We start from the raw sequence: 22,000 nt of genomic DNA on the forward strand, positions 1-22,000 counted from the left end.
TTTAATTATCCGTTAGAGATGTCGATAAAACTAAATTTAATCGTATTGTTGAGTAAGCCCTTATACCTAATTGTTCTGATGATGCCATGAAAGTAAGTCACTTGATATACAATAAGATGATTGCAGAAATTAGTACGTACGCATCCGTACACATTTCAGTACATGTACAGGTTGGCCAATGCAAGGGGAAGAGACAAAAAGCAAAACACCGTTTGGTGGTCATTTTTAGCTAATTTTTTTTTACAAGAAATGATAGAGTGCCATTTCATCAAACAATACAAACGAATATATAGGTGTCGATTGGGGACAATGCTCCTGGAACAAGACATTGATCTATAGTAAATATGTTCAAACAAACAACTTGATTGAATCTCTAACGGCTACCACATGCACGAAAAACTACAACTGCCCCCAGCACAAATCTGTTACAAAGACGATAGACACAACAGATTCGTATCGGCGACTACAACCGACCAACACCGAATTAAGGCCACACAAAGTCATCACAACGGATTCTTTGACACGCATTGCAAAATTGCTTTTGCAGTTTTTAAGTACGAAGCCAATAAGCAAGGTATTATACAACTGGAAGTAAAACATTTCAAAAAGTGCAAGACAAAACATCCAATGGTTACCCTTTCACTCTAGCAGAGATTGTGATGTGCGCATACATTTATGGCTGGTTTGGTATTGCTGTGCTTTGAAGAAAAAAAATGTTTTTGTTGTGCTATGAGAATAAGCAGTTGTGAAATAAAGCAGCTGAGTGTATATTAAACTTTTTTTAAAAGTGCTTTTGAAAAAAAAACAGTATTATAGTATTTGATAAACTTTTATGTAAACCAGATGTGAAAAAAAGCTGGTTTTTCAAAGCTGAGTTTTGCAGCTTTGTGTTTTTGGCTTTTTGATAGCCACTTTTTTCAGAATCTCCTAAGTATCAAACCAGAGCTTAAAGTCCTAGTCCATCACGTTTAAGTCCGAGCCCAATCCCTTCGAACCCAAGCCCAACTCACTCAGGTCCAAGCTCAACCCCTCAAGCCACGATCCAAGCCCTACTCAAAGCCATGGCCCAAGCCCAAGCCATACTCCAGCCCATCCTAGGGCTCATCCAAAGGGTAACTATCATGCAAGTTTTGATGGCTGTGGCGGTCTTTGCTTAAATTGCTTAAGATTAATTTATGAAAAATACTTTCTTTCATTTAATTTTATTGAAATATTATTAATTTTGGTTTAGTGTTAATATCTCCAACCCCATCATTATTTTGGTGTTTATTAATATTTTGTATGCTGTTTCATATATCAATAACAAAGTATCTCTGTACTTAATCTTAATTACTTTAATTAGATTAAGTTTGCTTATCCCTTTGATTTGATCTTCTTTTTTCTTATTTGTTGGGTTTGAGTATTGGACAATTTACTTTAGCAATTAGTCACATTATACCAACATCGTTTCAATATGTGACAATAATGTAGATATTGTCTCATTATATCGAAATCTGATAGTTTGCGATTTAATCTTGATGTGGCATAAACCAAGTATCAAATATTGCATTGATATTGTCGATTTGATACAATATTTTTTTTTTTTTGAAAGAAAAGCATTGTATTGATTCGAAATAAACTCATGAGGAGCTAAAAATGTCTTGGAGGAGGAGATCCTGAATGAGAATAGGAGCTTCCTCAGTCCAAACTAAATTATTGCTACTAGTCAAACCAAACTTTGCAAGACGATGGGCAACCTCATTACATAAACGAGAAACATGAATAAAATTCAACCTAGAGAAGGAGGAGGCCACCTGCAACACATCATCCACAATCAAACCTATTGCCAACGAGTCCGAATAGGTCCTATTACGTGTTGCAGTGGCCTTCACATAATCACTCTCCACAAAGAGGAAGAAACTTCCTAAACAAATTAACATACCACCAAACATCTTGGCAAAAAAGAAACTTACCAAATACGCGTTTCAAACATGCTCACATAATGATGAGGCCTAAAAGCCCCTAAGACTTGACTGAGAAGTAAATATTACAATTTTAACGCCTTTGATAGTGATATTGTTGGGTACAAAAAGTGATTAGTTGTTGAAGGATGGTCCATGTAACCCATTTGTTTGGTGGAACACATTGTAATCTCTTGAAGAAAGATGGTGGAGTTTTGGGCCTTTAGGCAGTCCAATGAGAAAAAGATAACAAATTTGGAAATATAAAGAAATATCAAGGATGTGAAAGTTGAGGGCGACTCCAAGATGATTATAGCTGGGATTTTCAACCGTTGCAAGATCCTTGGAGGCTTAGAATTATTGTTGACAACATCAAATGGCTAGCGATTTCTTTTTATTCTAATCAGCGTGGCAACATGTTTTTAGAGAAGCAAACTTCTTCGCATGTGCTATTACTTCTGTTGGTTAAAATGTTGAAAACATTTGTATTGGGATAGGGTGCTTCCTGGTGAGGCACGCCAAACGTTTATATTTGATTGTATGGGTTCCGAGTGTTCTTGGGAATTCTCTTTATCTTAAGAAAGTTTATTACCTAGCAAAAAATAGAAAAAAGAAATTACTTTTTCGGCTACCAAAATGTCGAGAAAAGTACACTTTGAAGAGTGCATGATGTCATTTTGAAATGCTAGTAAAAACTTTTATAAATAACACAGTTTTTGTGGCATTTCGCAATGTTCTATGTGAGTTTGATTTTCGTATATGGAAATTGGGTTGCTTGAGTTTAATTTATGTAACACTAACATGTAACACTGAATTAATATATAAATCAAAATGACTGGGTTTGATTCAAGTTTACATTGGTGTTTTGAGTTTAATAGACTTAGCCCACTATACTCAAAACCTGAACTCATTCCTATACTATATGCCTCCAATATTTTGGTTCCATTATAAAATTAATTGACAATATGGAGAGTAACTCAAGTACTTAGGACATGCAAGGTCCCTCATTTCATGTGGGATTGATACTCTCAACACTTCCCCTTATGTGTGACAAATTTTCAAGCTTATTACGTGGACAACACAAATCGAGTGACGTGGAGTAGGTGTAGCCGTTGGGCTTCATATTCGGGACAATATGCTCTGATACCATGAAGAAAGTTGAGATTTCACCATAAAATTAATTGGTAATATGGAGAGTAGTCCAACTACTTATAATTAAAAACACATACAAGGTCCCTTAATTTTCCGATATGAGATTGATACTCTCATCATGGTGGATTGAAATAATTGCTAGGAAATTTCCCGAAAAGAAATAAGAGGATATATTTTTTTTTGTATAATGATGGAGGGAAATCACTTTCCTTTGCTCTAGGAAATTTCCCAAAAATAAATCAGAGGATATATTTTTTTTGTGTATGATGATGGAGGTCACTTTTTTTTTTTGCTGGTTCGATTTTAGGGAGTAGGATTCTCTCCCAACTTTTTTCCCCTTTCCTTCCCTCCCCTTCTCTCCTATTTGAACGATTACGGTTAAACCATGTCAACATCTTATATTAATTTTATATAGAAAGAGAAAGACAAAATAAAAGATGTGAGAGAAAAAGAGGGAAGGGGATGGAAAGAGAAGATGAGAGAATCCTAGTCCCGATTTTAGACATGAATGTCGTACCAAATCTATCTTTCATATATCATTTATATATGAATGCAGAAGTTGTAACAGAGATGGGACTTTAATACTAAGATATGGTGTGTGCTTGCCTGTGTGGTTGTGCATCCTGCCATGGATACCCTGTGATGAGGGACAGACTGTTTGGCAGGCTTACAGATATTCACAGCAGAGATTGTAAAGTAGTACATCGGGGTAAAAATCAACTCAGCTAAAAGCCAGAGAAACTCCATCAGTCTCTTTTATTTTTAACGCCCGTGGAGACGTAAAAAATGGGATTTTATCAACTTGTTCCGACTTAGGGTAATAAACTCATGAGCTTAGTCTTACTTTACCGTCGAGAAACAAAGAAGACTTCCATCTCCAAATTTAACCTAGCTGTAGCTCGCATGATTTGTTTAATGCATCACTTAATTATGCTAATCAAGATTTTCTAGCAGTATCACATGAGATTTTAGATAATGCATCAATTAATTATGCTAATCAAGATTTTTTAGCAGTATGACATGAGATTTTAGAACTTTCTGTCGGATCATCATATCATCAGTTAAGATTCAACGAACTAATAAACCTGCAATTATAGCAATATATGGCACATTAGATCAAGTGGAGCAGTATCCAATGTTGCTAACATTAGCTTCAAAGTTTATATGTTAATTGACTTTTCGGCGAGAGATTCTAAGTTATTTTGGGTTGTATGAGTCAATTGACGAGAGAGATAAATACAAATTACGGAAGAGACAAAGGAGTGAAGAAATATAAAACCGCTTATAAGTCAAATTCTTTGTCGAAAATTGAGGTAGACCGATAAAGAATAAGAAAACCCTAATACATTTGCAAGGGAAAAAAATTCATAACTTCGTCATAGATTTGAGGGTGCAAGTCTGTTTGCTGGGCAATTAATACACATCTATCTTGGCATTGGATCATTGAGTATGCATGTAAAGTTGCAAATCGTTTATTACTTTCCTTGTGAGTCTTTCTGGCTCCCAAAATGGAAGGATAACCGGGATTTGTCACCAGTTGTCCGCCTTTAAAAATAAAAAATTATTCTAAACTAATAAGCTACCACCAGATTTGAGGCACAACTAGATTTGCACTTAGTACTATACTTGTCTATCGAACACTTTTGTGACTCGAGCAATATTCTAACCTAATCTAAATAATAGGGATATAGATTCGGATTGAGGTGCATTAGAAGAACACATTATCCTAGCTAATTTGGCTACGCATCTTGCTGACAATATACATGCATATCTATTTTAGGCCCGTTAATCTCGTATTCTTCTATTCTCATCATGTAATTAGTCATGTAATATGAGAGAAAAAACAAATAACACTATACAACAAGAAATATGTGAGTAGTTGTCAATTCGTAGCAATGAGAAATTATATGATATATTCTAAAAAGAAATAAAGAAAAACATGAAAATGCAAGCTTGAATTGTTTGCTGTTTAGATCAGCTAATCAGTTAATTAAGGGGATTAAGATAAATCTTGGACAACTGTCTGGCAAGACTACTGGGATTAGTTTAGTACCATGGTGTTTCACCATTATTTCCAGTCTCCTTCCTCACTTGGCAGCATCTGATTTATAAGACAATCTAACCAGAACAGAAAATAAAAAACACATAAAAAATTAAGGAAAAAAAAAATGTAAATGTAAATAAATATGCGAGAGGAGGGAAGACAGTTGACGAGCGGCAGCTGAGCCGGCTAACAAGCCGAGGTTCGCGCTTGCCCGTAACCCGAAATTTACACGCACATTTGCACGTGCTAGGAAATCACATACGATTTTTGTAAAAAGCGCAAATTAAATAAGAGAGTTTTAACAAAATTACTGTTAATTTTTAACGAAAAATCATATTTTTACCTTTTTTTTGGTACTATTAACCATAACTTTATTTGTCATTTTTCATTAAAACTAAATTTTTTTTGGATTTTTCGTTAGTTTTCCTATTAAATAACTAGCATATGGGCACATGCAAAGTGTGAGAAATTTTTTTATTTTCTGTCCCATATTTCTTATTTAAATTTTGTTTTAATTAGAAGATTAAACTAGTAATTTCATAAGATTTTGATTAACATATTAATTAGTAGAGATACTACTAATAAATAATAACAAATGGGGAAATTGCACAAATAGTAATATCAGTCCAATTAAAAATCTTGTCTCCCTTTCCTAAATTATCTTAATAGTTCTGAAACCTAATCCTGTAAGCTCTTAAATTATTATAATAATTTTAAACTTTTCGCTCATATTATTAAAAAATTTAAAAAAATATATTGGTCCACTCGCTTTTTTCGGTTCGCGTATATAAACCAGTACCGAAGGTCCTTCCCAAACAGGCCGTCCCACTCTCACACTCCCACTCCCACTCCCACTGTTTTTGGTAGCTCTTAACTCTCCAACTACCCAAAAACCCACTTCGTTTTCCATTTTCTAGTGAGAGAAAGAAACAGAGAGAAAAACCAGAAGAGAGAGACGAGCAGTTCTCCGCCATTAATGCTTATCGGCAACAAAGCGTGAGCACTCTCACACTCTTAACGCTCTCACTTGTCGCAAAGCATTCAATTAATCACAAAATGGAGCTGAGCAAGGTAACCTTAGAGATCTTCACGAAGCTGGAGCAGAAGTGGCTCTCCCACTGCCAAACCGCCAAGAAAACTCGGATCCTCAGCATCGACGGCGGCGGCACCACCGGCATTGTCGCCGGAGCCGCCTTGATCCACCTCGAAGATCAGATCCGACTCAAAACCGGCGACGCCCACGCTCAAATCGCCGATTTCTTCGACCTCGTCACCGGTACTGGCATCGGAGCCGTCCTCGCCGCCATGCTTGTCGCCGATGACGGCTCCGGCCGCCCTCTCTACACCGCTAGAGATGCTGTGAACTCGGTTTCCGAGAAGAATGCCGACATGTTCAAATTGAGGTTTGGTGGAGTGTTTCGCCGGCGCCGGAGGTACTCCGGCGGGAGCATGGAGAAGGCGTTGGCGGAGCTTCTTACGAGGGAGGACGGGAAGGTCCTGACGCTCAAGGACACGTGTAAGCCTCTCCTGGTTCCCTGCTACGACATGAAAAGTTCCGCCCCGTTCGTGTTCTCCCGAGCCGACGCGTCCGAGTCGGCGAGTTTCGACTTCGAAATGTGGAAAGTCTGCCGCGCCACGTCAGCGACTCCAAGCGTGTTCAAGCCGTTCAGCCTGATCTCCGTGGACGGAAAGACATCGTGCTCGGCGGTGGACGGTGGTCTGGTGATGAACAACCCGACGGCGGCGGCTGTGACTCACGTACTCAACAACAAGCGCGACTTCCCCTCCGTCAACGGCGTCGAGGACCTGCTGGTTTTGTCGTTAGGTAACGGCCCGTTGAGCGGAGGGAAGGCGGGGCGGAGTAACGGAAAGTGCTCGCCGTCGTCGGTGGTTGACATTGTGCTCGACGGAGTTTCCGAGACCATTGACCAGATGGTGGGAAACGCCTTCTGTTATAACCGCGCTGATTACGTCAGAATTCAGGTATATAATTATGGAGATTAGATTAACTTAATCTGGATTAATTAAAGGTTTTTGTTACGGAATGATTGACGGCGTTTGTTGCAGGCGTTCGGATTGGGGAGCGAAGTGTTTGCGGTCCAGCGATCGAAGGAGGAAGCGGATGTGTTGAAGGAGAGAGGGGTGGAGTCGTTACCGTTTGGCGGGAAGCGGTTATTGACGGAGACAAACGGAGAGAGAATCGAGGGTTTCGTGCAACGACTCGTGGCTTGTGGAAGGAGCAGTCTGCCACCTAGTCCCTGCAAGGACTCCGGCGTTAGCCCCCTCGCTAACGGCCGTTAGTTAGAATTTGGATTTTTTTTTCTTTTTTTTTCCAGTAATTTTTCCTCTTTTGGTAGGTTTTCTGGCAGCTGTAATTTGTAACCGATCTCAGGTTCACCGTACTACGAGTAGCAGCTAATAATAACCCCTTGTGCATCTTTAATTATTCAACTAAATGACACAATTATGTTTTTCTCTTTTTCGCGAAGGAAGATGTAGAAAAGCTAACTTACACCAGGTGGAAACTGTGACGATATCTTTAATCAACATTAAAATATTATGAGTTTTAACATTGTTTATGATATGATAATATGTAATTAGCGTTACAATGACCGCGTTGTTGTAGGTAAGTATCTCAAAGGAACATAAAAACACCAATTGTGCTGGCATATCAGATTAACTCCAGATTGAATTGTTCCAAATCCATGTGCAAGATTAGGAATTGGATGCGATCAATTTTCTATTTTGGTAGTATAAATTGATTTTGTGGCCACTATCGTCTAAACTTTTATGAAACTTGATGTAAATTTGATTTTGGATGCGATCAACTTTTATGAAACTTGATTTTGGTGTACTATCGTATAAATTGATTTTGGATGCGATCAACTTTTTTGAAACTTGATGTAAATTTGAGGCCACTATCGTCTAAACCCAAAATCTCTATTAGATTCTATCATACAACTAGAGTTACTTTAGTCATGTGATGAGAAATGAAATCGAGATCCTCTATGTATCTTCAAGTCTGGAGCCGACGACTCAAAAATGTGGGTCGTTCAAAGGAGATCCGGATCCTTAATATGTGTGAGGCGTGTTAGTGTGATGGACAAATAAGGACGGTAAAATTTTAAATGAATGATCTGGATCTCTAAGTCCGTCGATTCTGTACACCAAAATCTGGATAGAATCTCAATTCACAATACCATATGTTGGTTCCAGTTACACGAATCTCACTTATTTTACCTTTGTGTACTTGGGAGCTTAGTTTTCATTTCCCAATTATTCGAGTGTCAGCCTGCATTTCGACCTGGTGGTCTGTCAATATATCTTTTTCAAAACTAAATACAAATAGAAATGATCACAAGGATCTGCCTATAGTACAAATTAACGTCATATGCATGTAATTTAAAAATCTATTGGCAGATGGCAGATGGCAAATTTTCAGGTGTTAGTTTTTCAGCCACATGCAGCCACAGGCCTATAAAAAGGAAAAAAAATCATATCCTTCTTGTGATTGATATATAGTTTTGGATTTGACATTGGATGCTTTTGTCAAAAAATGATCCTGAATTTAGGGGAATCCCTTACAATTAAGATTTGTTTATGAGGTTTACTGACACATCATGACCCGAAATATCCACTAGAATTTCAAATTGAGCTGTGCTGGTCGACACCTGTAAGGTGACGAAACCATAAAGTGTAGTGATGTGGAAGATGTGAATAAATTTATACCTAAAAGTGCATAATCTAAAGAGTGAGCGAGTGAGCGGGATTGAACTCATTTCACACATGATGTTAGAGCATCAAACAGTATAGTAAATAGGATGAGGGTTATACCACTGAAGATAACCATCTCCTGAGATTTGCCAGAATCCTCGTTTACACGTAAACATAGCTACTAAACCTGGAGGGTCGAAAAACAAAGTTGAGTGGGCCAGCAAAACAACGTTTGTAAGAAAACCTTTATTTTCGAACATAGTAACCCCTCGTTGTAAAACAAGTATAGTTTTCGTAAAACATACTACGTAAGTATGTAACAAAAGTACAACAACAATATAACCAGAAATATGCCAAGTCATGATATATCAAATGCCGCAATAATATAATCATGTGATAATCAAGTATAACTAAGTGCTCGTCCCTTTAAGCTGACACATGAGTTCATACAGATAATTTCTAACACGAACAAGACTGGGTGTAATCAATACGCTCTAGTACTACGATCACATGAAGGCTGGTGCAGAAGCATATCACATACGAGTTGCAATTGCCTAATGCAAGCTATATGATATGACTGGCACCTAAATTGGATCTAAGGCGAGCGAACTATGCGATGTGAACATACACGTGAAGGACTGGCCCTAGCCCTGGGGCAAGTACTAACACCGGTGTAGTAAGATGAGCATGTACATATATGTATGAATGTCATGACAGTAATATCTCAACCATATAGCAACATTTATCACAATTAATATCACGATAACAATACTTGGCAATATAAGCGTAAAAGTGAAGTAAATACGTATTAAAGGAAACTATAATTATATATAGGTATAAAAATAAACTACAATTAATATCACAATAACGATCCTCGGGATACGTTTCCCCCTATATGTGAAATTATTAATTAACTTAGTTTAATAACACATAAACGGAAACTTAAATAAAACTTTCGTAGATTGCTCAAACATAGGGTTTGATTATACGAAATCGATCTACTCGACGTCGTGGACCTACACAAATTTTCAGAACAATTTTTGGACGCCGGACGCACCGCCATGCGTCGGCTATGGCACGGCCATACGCAGGTAGAGCTGACGGAAGCCTAACGACCGTTAGGAATATTCCGTTAAAAGGTAACAGAAGTTAACGGCGTTACTTGACGCCGTTAGAATATTCCGTCAAAGTTGACAGAATATTTTGTCATCTTCTCCGATGGTCTTTGCCGGTCGCAGTCGTCCACTGCCTGAACTCGTTGGAATCTGGAAATTTTCATCATAAACGGTAAAATTTCAAACCTTTATATCTTCTTCATTTATCAACCATTTTTTACAAAATTTATATGGAAATGAAGCTTATGAAGAGTAGAATCGCGTTATGCCTGTTTGAAGTCCAAAAAGTGGACGGAGGTGGCCTGAAAAAGCCTCGAAATGTACGGCTAAAACTGGGCTACTAGAAACTTGGTTGTTTTGACGTCAAAGCTTCCTTAAACTTGTTGTAAGAGCCTCGAGGAGTTGAATGGAGGCCTTTAAACTTCCTAAAAGTTTGTAACTCGCTTGTAACTCGTCGGGAAAAAATTAAGCCGAGTCGAACCTTCCAAGTTCGACGTCCAAAACTCGGTCAACTCGTGATCCAGTGGTATGATTGTGTTCATGGAGGTGAGGGGAACACAATGGTAAAGTTTTTGGGATCAATCTACGAGCTTTGGCGCTTATTCATGGCGATTACAGAGAATAAGAGACTTCGGGAGAGAGTGGGGGAATGAAGAGAGAGAGTGTGCTTTTTCCTCTTTTTCTGATTGGCTGCAGGGAAGTGGGAAGAGATGGGATTGGTGAGAGGTTTGAGGGAAAGTTGATTAGTGAGTGACAAAAAGGGAAGGCACGGGTTGGGTTAAAAAGAAAAAATAGGGATATGGTTTTTCATATTTCCTACAGTAAAAGGAATCAGAAAATCTATTCAGCACAATGTTTCTAACACTGATAAATTAATACAAACACATGTACAAATCTACCTGTTGTCTTTAACGGAGCGTAACTCTTCGTTACAAATCTGATTCGGGTCTAACTCGCGTCCACGCGCTCGTGATGACGAGTACTAAATTAATACGAAATCAGGAAAATGAAACTGAAAACCACGTCCACGTCATATTCTACTTTTGTCCAAAAAGGGCAAAATCATCAAAACACACCAATGAAAAAGAAATTCCAGTGAAAAGTAGGGACGAGTTGTCACATTTACTTACTCCAGTTACGTCACTTTGAAGATATTTCAGACAAACATTGAAAATTAAAATACACATGATAATGTATAATTATTTTGAAATATACTACTACGATAAGTAACTTCTCACATCAATGACGGTCTAAGAGACTCACATAAAAGAGTTCAATTGTTTTAACTTTCATCCTAATTAACATTTGGTCCCTAAACTATAACTCAGTTGGTAGCATTCATCCTTGCTCCCGAGGTCCTGTGTTTGAATCCATTTTCACTTTGTTTAATGTAGATTATCTTATTGTTTGTTGAACAAACTAACAACTATGCACCATTGCCCCTGCCATTAATTTCTGTCCAAAGTTATGTTAGTATGATGATGTGGCACACATGCGAGTCCACATATCTAATTCTAAATATGCGTTCCGTGATAAGGGTAAAAGTTTAGTGACCAAATATAAACTATTGTGAATTTAATGGACCAATTTTGGATATTATTGTGAGTCCCCTGTACCCTGCCATATGTAGTCAAATTTACAAAAATTCGGCTGTGGGTTTGCTGTCCCGGAATCCATGTCTCGTTGGTGTCTCTTTGTTTAGTTTGATGACACGTGTTTTACAATTTAACTCCACAAAACACTGTTACTTTTTATAAAATAAATTATAAAAAAATCAAAGAAATAAGGAAACTCCCGAGACCCACCCCCAAACTCCAGATACCCAGAATTTTTGCAGTCAAACTTTTCACTGGTGAGGTGCATCTCTCTCTGCTGAGAATTTTTCTGTTGGACGGTGATTTAGAAGTCACCGTACCGTTTCTCTCCCAGGTGCATCTCTCTCTTGATTTGATCAGATCTGGAAAAAAAAGCAAACTAAAAAATAAGAGCACCGGCCGTTTAGTTCCCAATTGCAGAAACACGTGGGCTCCGGCCACCGATCTCGCCGGTCTCTTTATTCACCAACCCATTACCCATCGTCATCATCTTCTTCTTCAGCTTGATTTTCGAATTTTTCTACTTTGCTCTTTGCTGGGTTTGTCGTGCTGGGTTTGCGATGGCGAGGCGGAGAAGCCGAATGGCTCTCTCCATGCCTGGGTTTTTAATTTTTATTTATTTATTAAGTAGTTTAAAACTTAACAGTGTTAGATGTTGGCGTTAAGTAAGGGACACGTGTCAAAAAATTAAGAACGAGACACAAATGAGACACAGAGTCCGGGACAGCAGATCTGGAGCCCAAAAATTCTGACATGCAAAGGAACAATGACGCACGTTTTGTTAAATTTTAATTTACGAATCATATCTAAACTACGCTGAAAGTTCAAAGACGAATTCTAAGATTTAACCAAATTTTAATTATGCAAATTAAAGACTGTATTAATTATCCCAGAAACTATTTAAGAACAAAATAATTATCGCAAATGCAGTAATTTTATTCATGACTAATTGAACAAAAAAGTACCATGTTGTACTTTGAGAACATCAAACTAGTGGGCCCTGCAAACCCTTTTGCATATTATTTTCAGCTACAACTGAAATATGTAGTAATTAATGTAGGCAAAGAAAAGGAACCGAATCCCGTTATTAGGTGAGCAAGATTTCACATACCGTAAGCCTGTAACAAACAACCTTTTCAACATTCATCTTCTTAAATTGCAAAACCTACTCTACTCACACACACACACACACACACACACATCTTTCATTAAATTTCACACCTTTCGGTTCTCAATTATACCATATAGGGGTGGGTTCAAAAAACCGAAAATCAAACCGAACCGAAACCGAAAAAACCGAACCGAACGAAAAAACCGAACCGAATTGAAAAAACCGAACCGAACCGAATTCTTTTGGTTCGGTTCGGTTTTAGTGATCTAGAAACCGAACCAAACCGAATTAATTAAATTAATTTTTTTATTAAATTATTTGTTTTGGGTATTATTTTCTAAACCCAATTTGTAAGTTAAAATGTGCTAAACCCAATGTGTTGCCAAACTTTAAGCTCAAAATATTTTTAAAAGGCCTATAAAAACTCTAAACCCTAACCTATTATTTATCCCCCATATAAGGTTCCGGAACCAAACCTCCTCCTGAAGTACCTACATCCATCTCCATAGCACTGTCTACTTCTGCCCCAGCTTTCTTTTCCAAATCTACTCTCATATAATATGTAACAGAATCCATAAACATTTATTTCGGGTAGATTACTTGGGTAATTTGTGATGGAAAAGAATCCAACACACACTAAATAAATCCACCCACGCATTACTTTTACTAATCAAGTTGTCAACATGCAGTTACAAGCAAACAACCTTGATCTTTGAACAACATCATACAATTTAACTTTTCTAAGTCATTTGTACGATTTTTGTGTTGTGAGGTTGTTAGTTTGGACTTTGGAAGACTTGATTGATGATTTTAGTTCAACTTTAAATGTTTATTTTCATTGTCTTTGATTCTAGTTAGAATGCTTATGTTATGATTGTGTTGGATATGTTAAAATTTAAAATTTCAATGTTTTTCATTTTTTGAAAGAAAAAAAAAACAAAAAACCGAAACCGAACCGGAAAAAACCGAACCGAAAAAAAAATGAACCGAACCGAACCGAACCGAAATTTCGGTTTGGTTTCGGTTTTGGCAAAAAACCGAACCGATTTAAACCAAACCCACCCCTAATACCATATGTTAGGTCTAATTGACGGATTTAGGATTCGAATCTTAAGGAGTCTAGTGTTAAAGGTTTAAGTTTTTTCGATAGAAATATAGCGTGAAGCGCGCAAAAAAAATTCAGTTTATCACTAAGACATTTTGTCGAATACTTAGTGAGTTTGTTGTTGTCAGCTGAACAAAGTAACGCACATGTCAACACATATTGACATATGTCGAAGCAGTCTGATGAGTACTGTTGAGAGAATTTGAGGAGTGTTGTCGACGCAATATACGACATGCATTTCTTCAAACACTTGGTGGGCACAAAAAAGATCCATACTAGGCATTTGGAGAGTCTCGAAAGACCTCACATGTATATTTCTCAGACACCGGGTGATCCTGGGACCATCTAGGTCCCATTAAGTATCCGTCATTGGCTTGGTAAAGAACTTGCATGTTGTCATTACGTTTATATTGGGGCGCCTAATATGATATATATATTGAATGGAACAGATACATGTAAGTTTTTCTCTTAATGTGAATCGCTTCGTAGGGGCCTAGGCCACTAGTTTGCATATGTTCCTAAATTTTCTGTTTTCCTTTTGGATTTTTCTTACATAGTAGATGCATAATTGTTTTTTGTCAAATTATTGATAGTGGGGCTATGGATGATGGTAGTAGGTTGGTGGTGGAATCGGATTCAAAGGGGTTGATTCAGTTGTTGAATAAGGAGGTCATGGTTGATGCGTCTCTTGAGGTTTATCTCCATGACATTTGGAGAATGGTGACGTTATTCCAGTCGGTAAAGTTTTGCTTTACCCCTCGGCTATGTAATCGTGCAGCTCATTCAGTGGCGGAGTACGTTGTTAAGCATGGCGGGAGATTTGGTTGGGATGAGTTAGGTCCAGAGTTTCTTTTCAATATCTTGGCAGAAGATGCAAATGTAGCTATTCGTATTTAAACTTTTTATTCCAATAAAATCTTATCTTTCGAAAAAAAATATATATATATACATATACTTTCCATTTTCTACCGGATGTTGGAATGACAATAGTGTCAATAAATAAGACAAGATTTACGGCTTATTAAACAATGCGTGAGAAATGACAGAAACGTTTATGAGTGTGATGGTTGTTACGGGTTTTTTGTTAACACACATGTTATAACATGAGTTAGTTACATGGTTGATATCACATGAATCCGACTTAAGGTATAGTATTAACAAACAGATTATTTGCGTGTTTTTTCCATAACGGTATATCACATACATACAACACCATAATAACAGTATAATCGTGTCATAAAAGTTCTTCGGTATTTTAACCAGAATGATCTCTAAGATTGTCATAACTCCACACTATGGTCTATGAGATTTAAAATCGATAAAAGTGGTCCATGAGATTGTCCGCCGTCAATCATTTTGGTCACTCTGTGAAAAATCTCCGTTAAATTGAAGAAACCATCAGTTCAAGTGGAGGTGTTGATTTGACAAAAATACCCTCAATTCAAATGGGATTTCTCCCGAAGGACCAGAATGATTAACGGTGGACAATCTCAGGGATCAATACTTATATCGATTTTAAATCTCAATGACTAAAATAAGGAGTTATGACAATCTCAAATACCATTGTGATTAAAAAACTAAGTTCTTCTCTCTCTCTCGTGTGACTGTACTGTGGAGTAGAGCCAGCCAACCTGTTTGATGTGGACTCCGTGGGGATCACATTCACAAAGAGAAGAGAAAACAGAATCCTAGGGATTTCAGTGTGCATGGTTTTTTCAATTCCGTCGGCTTTCATGGTAAAAGGAGTAGAGGAATGTGAGGTTAGGTTGGCCGTTTAGGGGGGACCTCATCTAATTTTGGCACTGGGATTTAATATTTTACGTGGCTAAGTGCTAATTTTTTGGTTTTTTGGTGCAGCACATCTCAGTTGTCCATCCATTTCTTTCACCTACTTATTCATCCCTATAAGAATTTGCAGCAGGTCCTTTCCATTGTCTCTTTCTCTCAGTTTACCCTACGTACGTACTATTTTGTACCATTTTTTGTAACTTATTTGAAATGAAATGTCATGATCAATATCTCCATCCATGACTTTGCATTTTGCAACAATTCATTCGTTGCGATTCTAGATGTTAACAGGTCAATTACACTTTACAAATGATACATACAAATTTAACGTTATGATGACCCGTTACCCAACACAAAAGGACACAATCCGCTAGCGAATCTTATCCTTATCAACTCATCTGTTAGGAATAATTTAAGATGACAAGTTTAACACAAACGACTCGTTAAAATAACAAGTACGACACTAACACAACAAACAAAATCTGTTTGCCAGGTCTACGGGCTGATCTTTCTATGCTAATTACACATATAATATAATACACGAACAGTGGAAATTGTATAGTCACAGACTCACAAGGCGCCTGTATCGTCGAATTAATAAAGAGTGGTGTTAGAAATTGAGAGAACACAAATATTCGAAAAATAAAAGAGAAAATAAAAAAAGATATAAGGTTGGCTGCATGGCGGCTTGAAATTGGCTAACGAGGGTGGCTCCTAATACGTGCTGCTTTTCGTATGAGTTGTGTTTCAGAAACGACCTGAGGCCGACAAGTTTGGCAAGTGAGTCATATATCAGGAGAAATTTTTCAATGTGATCGATACACGGGATAATATCACGTGTTATTTTACAATTAGTAGGATATGTTTGTTAAAAAGTTTATAACTTAAAAAATAAAATTTCCTACCACTTATATAAAAACACGTGATGTACCCTCCGTGTTCCGGTCACAATGAAAAATTTCTCATATCTTAGGAGAAATTTTTAGCACACATATTAAAACCGCGTGTTTTAATAGGAACGGTGGGAAATTTTATTTTTTAAGTTATTAACTTTTTAGCACACATATCCTACAATTTGTTTAATGACGCGTGATATACCATCCCGTGTACCGATTACACTGAAAATCTCTCATGTCTTAGGGCGATTCCTCATCCCTGGCCGTTCGGGCCTCCACAATTAATTAAAAAGTCCTTTCTTTTTAACTCACTGCTTAACCTCATTTTGTTTCATGATTTGTTTCGTGTGTACCAAACAAGTTGAAGAATCCAAATTACGTGGCTCAATGCTTTTTTCCTTTCTAGGTAGGATAAGTACGTACCATAGAAAAATTACATTGAGCAATATTTATTTTGTACTTCCATCGTCATGGTTGCTAACCTCTTTTTGCAAGTTGCAAGTTAGTGAAAGATTATCAGGTGTTACTGTAACGTGATGATAATGATAGACACATATTTGTATAAAAGCATATTCTTCTATAAATCTCTAATATAATATATGCTCCTAGTGAAATGGAAGATTCTCATTGTCGTTTACATGACAAGAAAGATAGACAAGGCCAATCCTGAGGTACGAGGAGAAGACGGCCGCCTAAGGCCTCCACTTCGGGGTGGTCCCCAAAAATTTTTATTATATATTTATAAAGATTAATTTTATAAATTTTGTGTCAATTCAAATAAGAAGTTTACATACTTTAAGTTTTTGCCTAAATACAATAGCTCATTGAGTGGAGCAGTTAAGCCCAACATTTGTAAGATTTAGTTGTTTTATATAATTAATTGAATAAAAAACAACAAACTTGTTTTGTACATGAAAGGTAATACGTCAAACAACTCAAATCTATTCTTATTGACTTGAAACCACGAAGCGTGTAATATTTAAGTAATATTTATTTATCTTTCTTCTATTAATTTTTAGTGATATTTAATGTAAAAATAGACATTTTTATGTATTTAGCGAATTCTTTTTTATACATATCAATGTACAAAGATCATGGGATCGAAAACTCTAGAGCTCCACTTCAAAAGCTTCGCCCAGAAGCCCCCAAATTTTCAAAACCAGCTCTGAAAATAGACATCATATAGGAAAACCTTCACCCTCTTTGACATTGGATGCCGTACAACTCGATTCATCTCACTAGAAAAACTGGTAGTTTTGCATCATATTTTGTGCTCTGACTTTCCATGTTAACTTCAAATCTGTTATAAACTGACAGGGTAAAAACTCATCACATATATCGATCCTTAAAAACAAGGTCATTATTCTCCACCAGCAAAACTGTGCAAGTAACATGGAAGAACACCTCTGCCATATATTATTATTCTACCCCATCACACATCTACTCCACTTTTCTTTCACTTTTAATCGTGCATGGTTAAAAATCACACAATTTTTTGGTAGGATCTCCTTTTTATTCATTTAAGTTATTGGTTTCATATCAATGCTTATTATTTAACAGTGTTTGTTTCCTCTTTTAGTAAAGCAGATTCTTGGCTTTATAACCCATATGTTAAAATGGTCACTTTATGTTCTTAACAATTTAATAATCGTATTGATAATTAAATTATTAATTTTGGTCTTTTTTTCTTTCTAAAAAAGCCGATTAGTTGGTTGTTTCGTCACGACAGTCCACCATTCTGAGGGACGAGATGACTCACAAATGCATTTCAGCCTTCCTCTAGCTATCATCGTGTGATTCACCAACACTATGAATCGAACTCAAGACGTGTCGTGTGAAATACAAGTATGAAATTCATTCCCAACTATTGGACCACCCATAATGGTTATTAATTTTGGTCGTTGGCTTGTCATAATTCATTACCTCTATTTATGTATTTTGAATGAGGTCTCCACTTAATATATATTTCTTATTTCATATAAGAGATTAGATATATATTGTGTCTATCTTCAAGCGATTGGTGACACACTCCGATTGGAAATCAAGGCGTGCTGGCCGTCACGTGAAGGTGACGTAACCAAAGTACAAGTGATGTAAGAAAATGTGAGTAATTAAAACCGAAACTAGAACTTAATTAAACTAATAAAGTGAGTGCGTAGTAGTGGTTACAACCCATAACTACAAATATTTAGAGCAAAGATAACATAAGGGTAAAGCAGTCGAATGAGAGAAGTACTTATTACACAACTAGAGATAAGTTCCTACGTTAAGATGGAGATATGTGAATTGGTTTGCATTAAATCGATTTGATTAATATCATCCTTGCTCAAAAGGAAGAAAGAGATTGAACTTAAAGTGGTTTGGTGGGCAATCTTGTTCAATACATGCAATGATCAATTGATCTTTGAGACAATTTGATTAAGACCTAAGATACCAAGAAAGAGAGTAAATTTTCAACTTTTTAGTGATGAAACCGTTTGATTAAGACCCAAGTTATGCTCCTATTAAGAATCATATCCATTTCCATCAGACCAAGCATTGAGAGCCATTTTTAATATTTTAATCTCCAAACTATTTAATTAATTAAAATAATTGACTAATTATTCTTTAAGCTTATGATTAAGCTTGGGAAGAACAAGCTGTAGTTCAACCCATGCTTTTCGGGTTCGAAACTCCCCCTTTCCTTTAATTATAGTAAGAATTTCGACATATTTCATTCATGAATAGTGCCATCTACACACTCATTTTTACTTTTCACACATCCCTCTCAATTTTCAACTGTCAGATTAAACGAATTGAAGAATATCAATGACAAAAAATTAACAAGGGTGCGTAAGAGGTAAAAATGGGTGTGTGAATAGCACTATACTTCGTTCATACAGTAAACCCTGTTATATATACGTCACAAAAACTTGGGTTTCAAGGATTAGGATGCTAAAGTACAATTAATTACAATACTTGTGGAACAAAGAATCCTTAAAAAGTTTTTATTCTATCAACTTCATGTATATATATTATCTTCTTCATTTTTTGGATAGGAGGAGGAGGAGGTTACATATATAGAACCTCGAGGATATAAACAAATGCTCTAAATAATAACTTGAAGTACAAGCTTTTGCTACGTTTATTTCAATTTAGTTATAAAGAGGCATAAAAATCTAGGACTATATTTAATTTTGCTTCACCATCTCCATGTCTTTATGCATCAGAGCAATTTAAGGTCATGTTAAAGGCTCCACCCCATAAAGCCCTTCAGTCGGTATGACAATTTAAGATCTTTCCGTGTGTCTAAGGACACCTAATAAATATGATTTTTACCTTTTTTTCTTCTGACATTTACATTACATTTTTCTTTAATTCTTGAGCTACCAATTAATGATTTCAACTTGATTGTAATTGTTTATTTTATTAGTGAACAACTAACTCCGCTTGTGTAAGATTTTTTTTACGTTACTGGTTCCAAAACTCGAATAAAGGAAGAGGAAGAGAGCATCAAGTAGTCGACAATCCGCACTTTGTTTTTTTCTCGTTGAATTCCTAATAGAGAACAACTCTAAGATATTTCCCTTACTAAATAAGGGAGGAAGAAATGTAATACTAGTACTATCGACTTTGATTGCTTTAAATCTAAGGAAAACTAATGAAAATTGCTTGAAAACTTTGAATTTTAACGATAAGGACAAAATAAATGGTAAAGTGAATAGTACCAGGATTGATTGTTTAATGTAAAAATATAATTTTTCGTTAAAGTGAATAATACCGATAGCTTTTCGTTAAAATTCCCTTAAATCTAATGTCAATTTCATAGTTATATATGTCAAGTGGGTGTGCATCGCACCCATGCATAATGTCAATTGTCCTTTTCTTCTTTCATTTTTCTTTGGGTGTGAAAATAATTGATTAGACACAAATACATAAAGTTTGCCCTAAAAGGAGAGACAACTTAAATAATACAGAATACTAAGATGACGGTATACATTTTGTAATGAAAATCTTTCTCAAAAACACATATGAAATCAACTAAGTCAACAAATATATGAAATCAATTAAGTCAACGAAGATATGAAATCAATTAAGTGAATGAAGACATAATATATATTCATGTAAAACCTAGAAACCCTAGCATCGATACATAAAATTGATACGAGGTTCAATACTTGATGATATATAACATCCATGTAATAGGACCTTGTGTAAGATTAACCATTATATTGGCGGTTTCAAACCCTAGATCACCTAGTTTACTTCCAGCCCATAACCTTACTCACCTTCATCACTACTGAACTAACAGGAGCTAGTGCCCTTAGAGTCAATATATTTTCATCGTTGCCAATATTTTGCAAAATTAATAACAAAACAAAACCAGGGAAAATGATCGTCACCATGATAGGATCAGCTGATCTCTCTTATTATACCAAACCAAATCACACAACGCCGCCCATTCCTCCATGCTTCCAGATCCCATGCACACGTACGTGTACATCTCTCTTTTTCGAACCCTATAGGAGGTGTTAATACTATATATAGGCCAAATTGGATTATTCATCCCCGTGGTCATAGGAAACTTGCATGATGACCCCCGTGGTGAAAAAACTAGGAATTAAACCCCTGTGGTAAAAAATGTTAGCAAATTTAGTCCAAAAGTAAGATTTCTGTTAAATGACTGTTAAAAGTATAGGTAAAACCGTATTTTCAGTTCCAATTGACATTTAAAATAAATAATTTTTTTATAACAATTAACAAAAAAAATAATGCTTAATTTTTTAAATTAAAAAAAAGCCCCAATTCAATGTCAATTGGAACTGAAAATACAGTTTTACCCCAACTTTTAACCGTCCTTTAACAGAAATCTTACTTTTGGACTAAATTTGCTAACATTCTAGACCACATGGGTTTAATTCCTAGTTTTTTCACCACGGGGTCATCATGCAAGTGTCATATGACCACAGGGATGAACAATCCAATTTAGCCCTATATATATATATATTGCGATAGGGTTAAATACACATAAACCCCTAATATTTTTTGGGTTTTCAAAAAACTACTACAAGTTTCGAAAGTAGCACAAACTTTCCATGACGTTTCAGAATCATTTCATAATTAGTAGGATTAACTGATATTAGTCACCCTTTTCACGCATCCATCATACGAAACCACACAACATCCATGTGAAGTTCTCTTTGTGATTTAAAGAAGAGGGGAGAAGACGGCAAGAGAGAAGGGTGAGGAGAATGGCAGAGAGACGCAAAGTGATATGGTGTGAAGGCGTCCTCAATTTAAATTTGACATGAACGGATTAAATTACTTTAGATTAATCAAATGATCAAGAATTGTCTAAATACACGTGAATGCACAGATGACAAATGTAGAGATAGCATCCTTTCCAAATAATTATCCCATCGTAGTAAGTTAGTAACTGCATGCATACGAATTCAGATTTATATTTAACCACTTGACATAGTCGAGACAAATTAGCTAGGATTATCATCCAAAAGAATTTCCAAAAGAAGTGGTCGATCGGTATGTGACGCAGTAGAGAA

General features: G+C 36.3%; 1 protein-coding gene across 1 annotated transcript; it reads left to right on the plus strand.

Annotated features, from left to right (window-relative positions):
• Positions 1-5,960: 5,960 nt before the first annotated feature.
• On the plus strand, positions 5,961-7,613 carry LOC126614328 (probable inactive patatin-like protein 9). Its single transcript, XM_050281922.1, has 2 exons — positions 5,961-7,119; positions 7,204-7,613. The coding sequence occupies exons 1-2, from the start codon at positions 6,193-6,195 to the stop codon at positions 7,435-7,437; spliced, it is 1,161 nt and encodes a 386-aa protein (XP_050137879.1). The 5' UTR covers positions 5,961-6,192; the 3' UTR covers positions 7,438-7,613.
• The last annotated feature ends 14,387 nt before the right edge of the window (positions 7,614-22,000 follow it).

The sequence above is a fragment of the Malus sylvestris genome, chromosome 3, assembly GCF_916048215.2.
Source record: "Malus sylvestris chromosome 3, drMalSylv7.2, whole genome shotgun sequence".
In the NCBI taxonomy this organism is placed as follows: domain Eukaryota; kingdom Viridiplantae; phylum Streptophyta; class Magnoliopsida; order Rosales; family Rosaceae; genus Malus; species Malus sylvestris.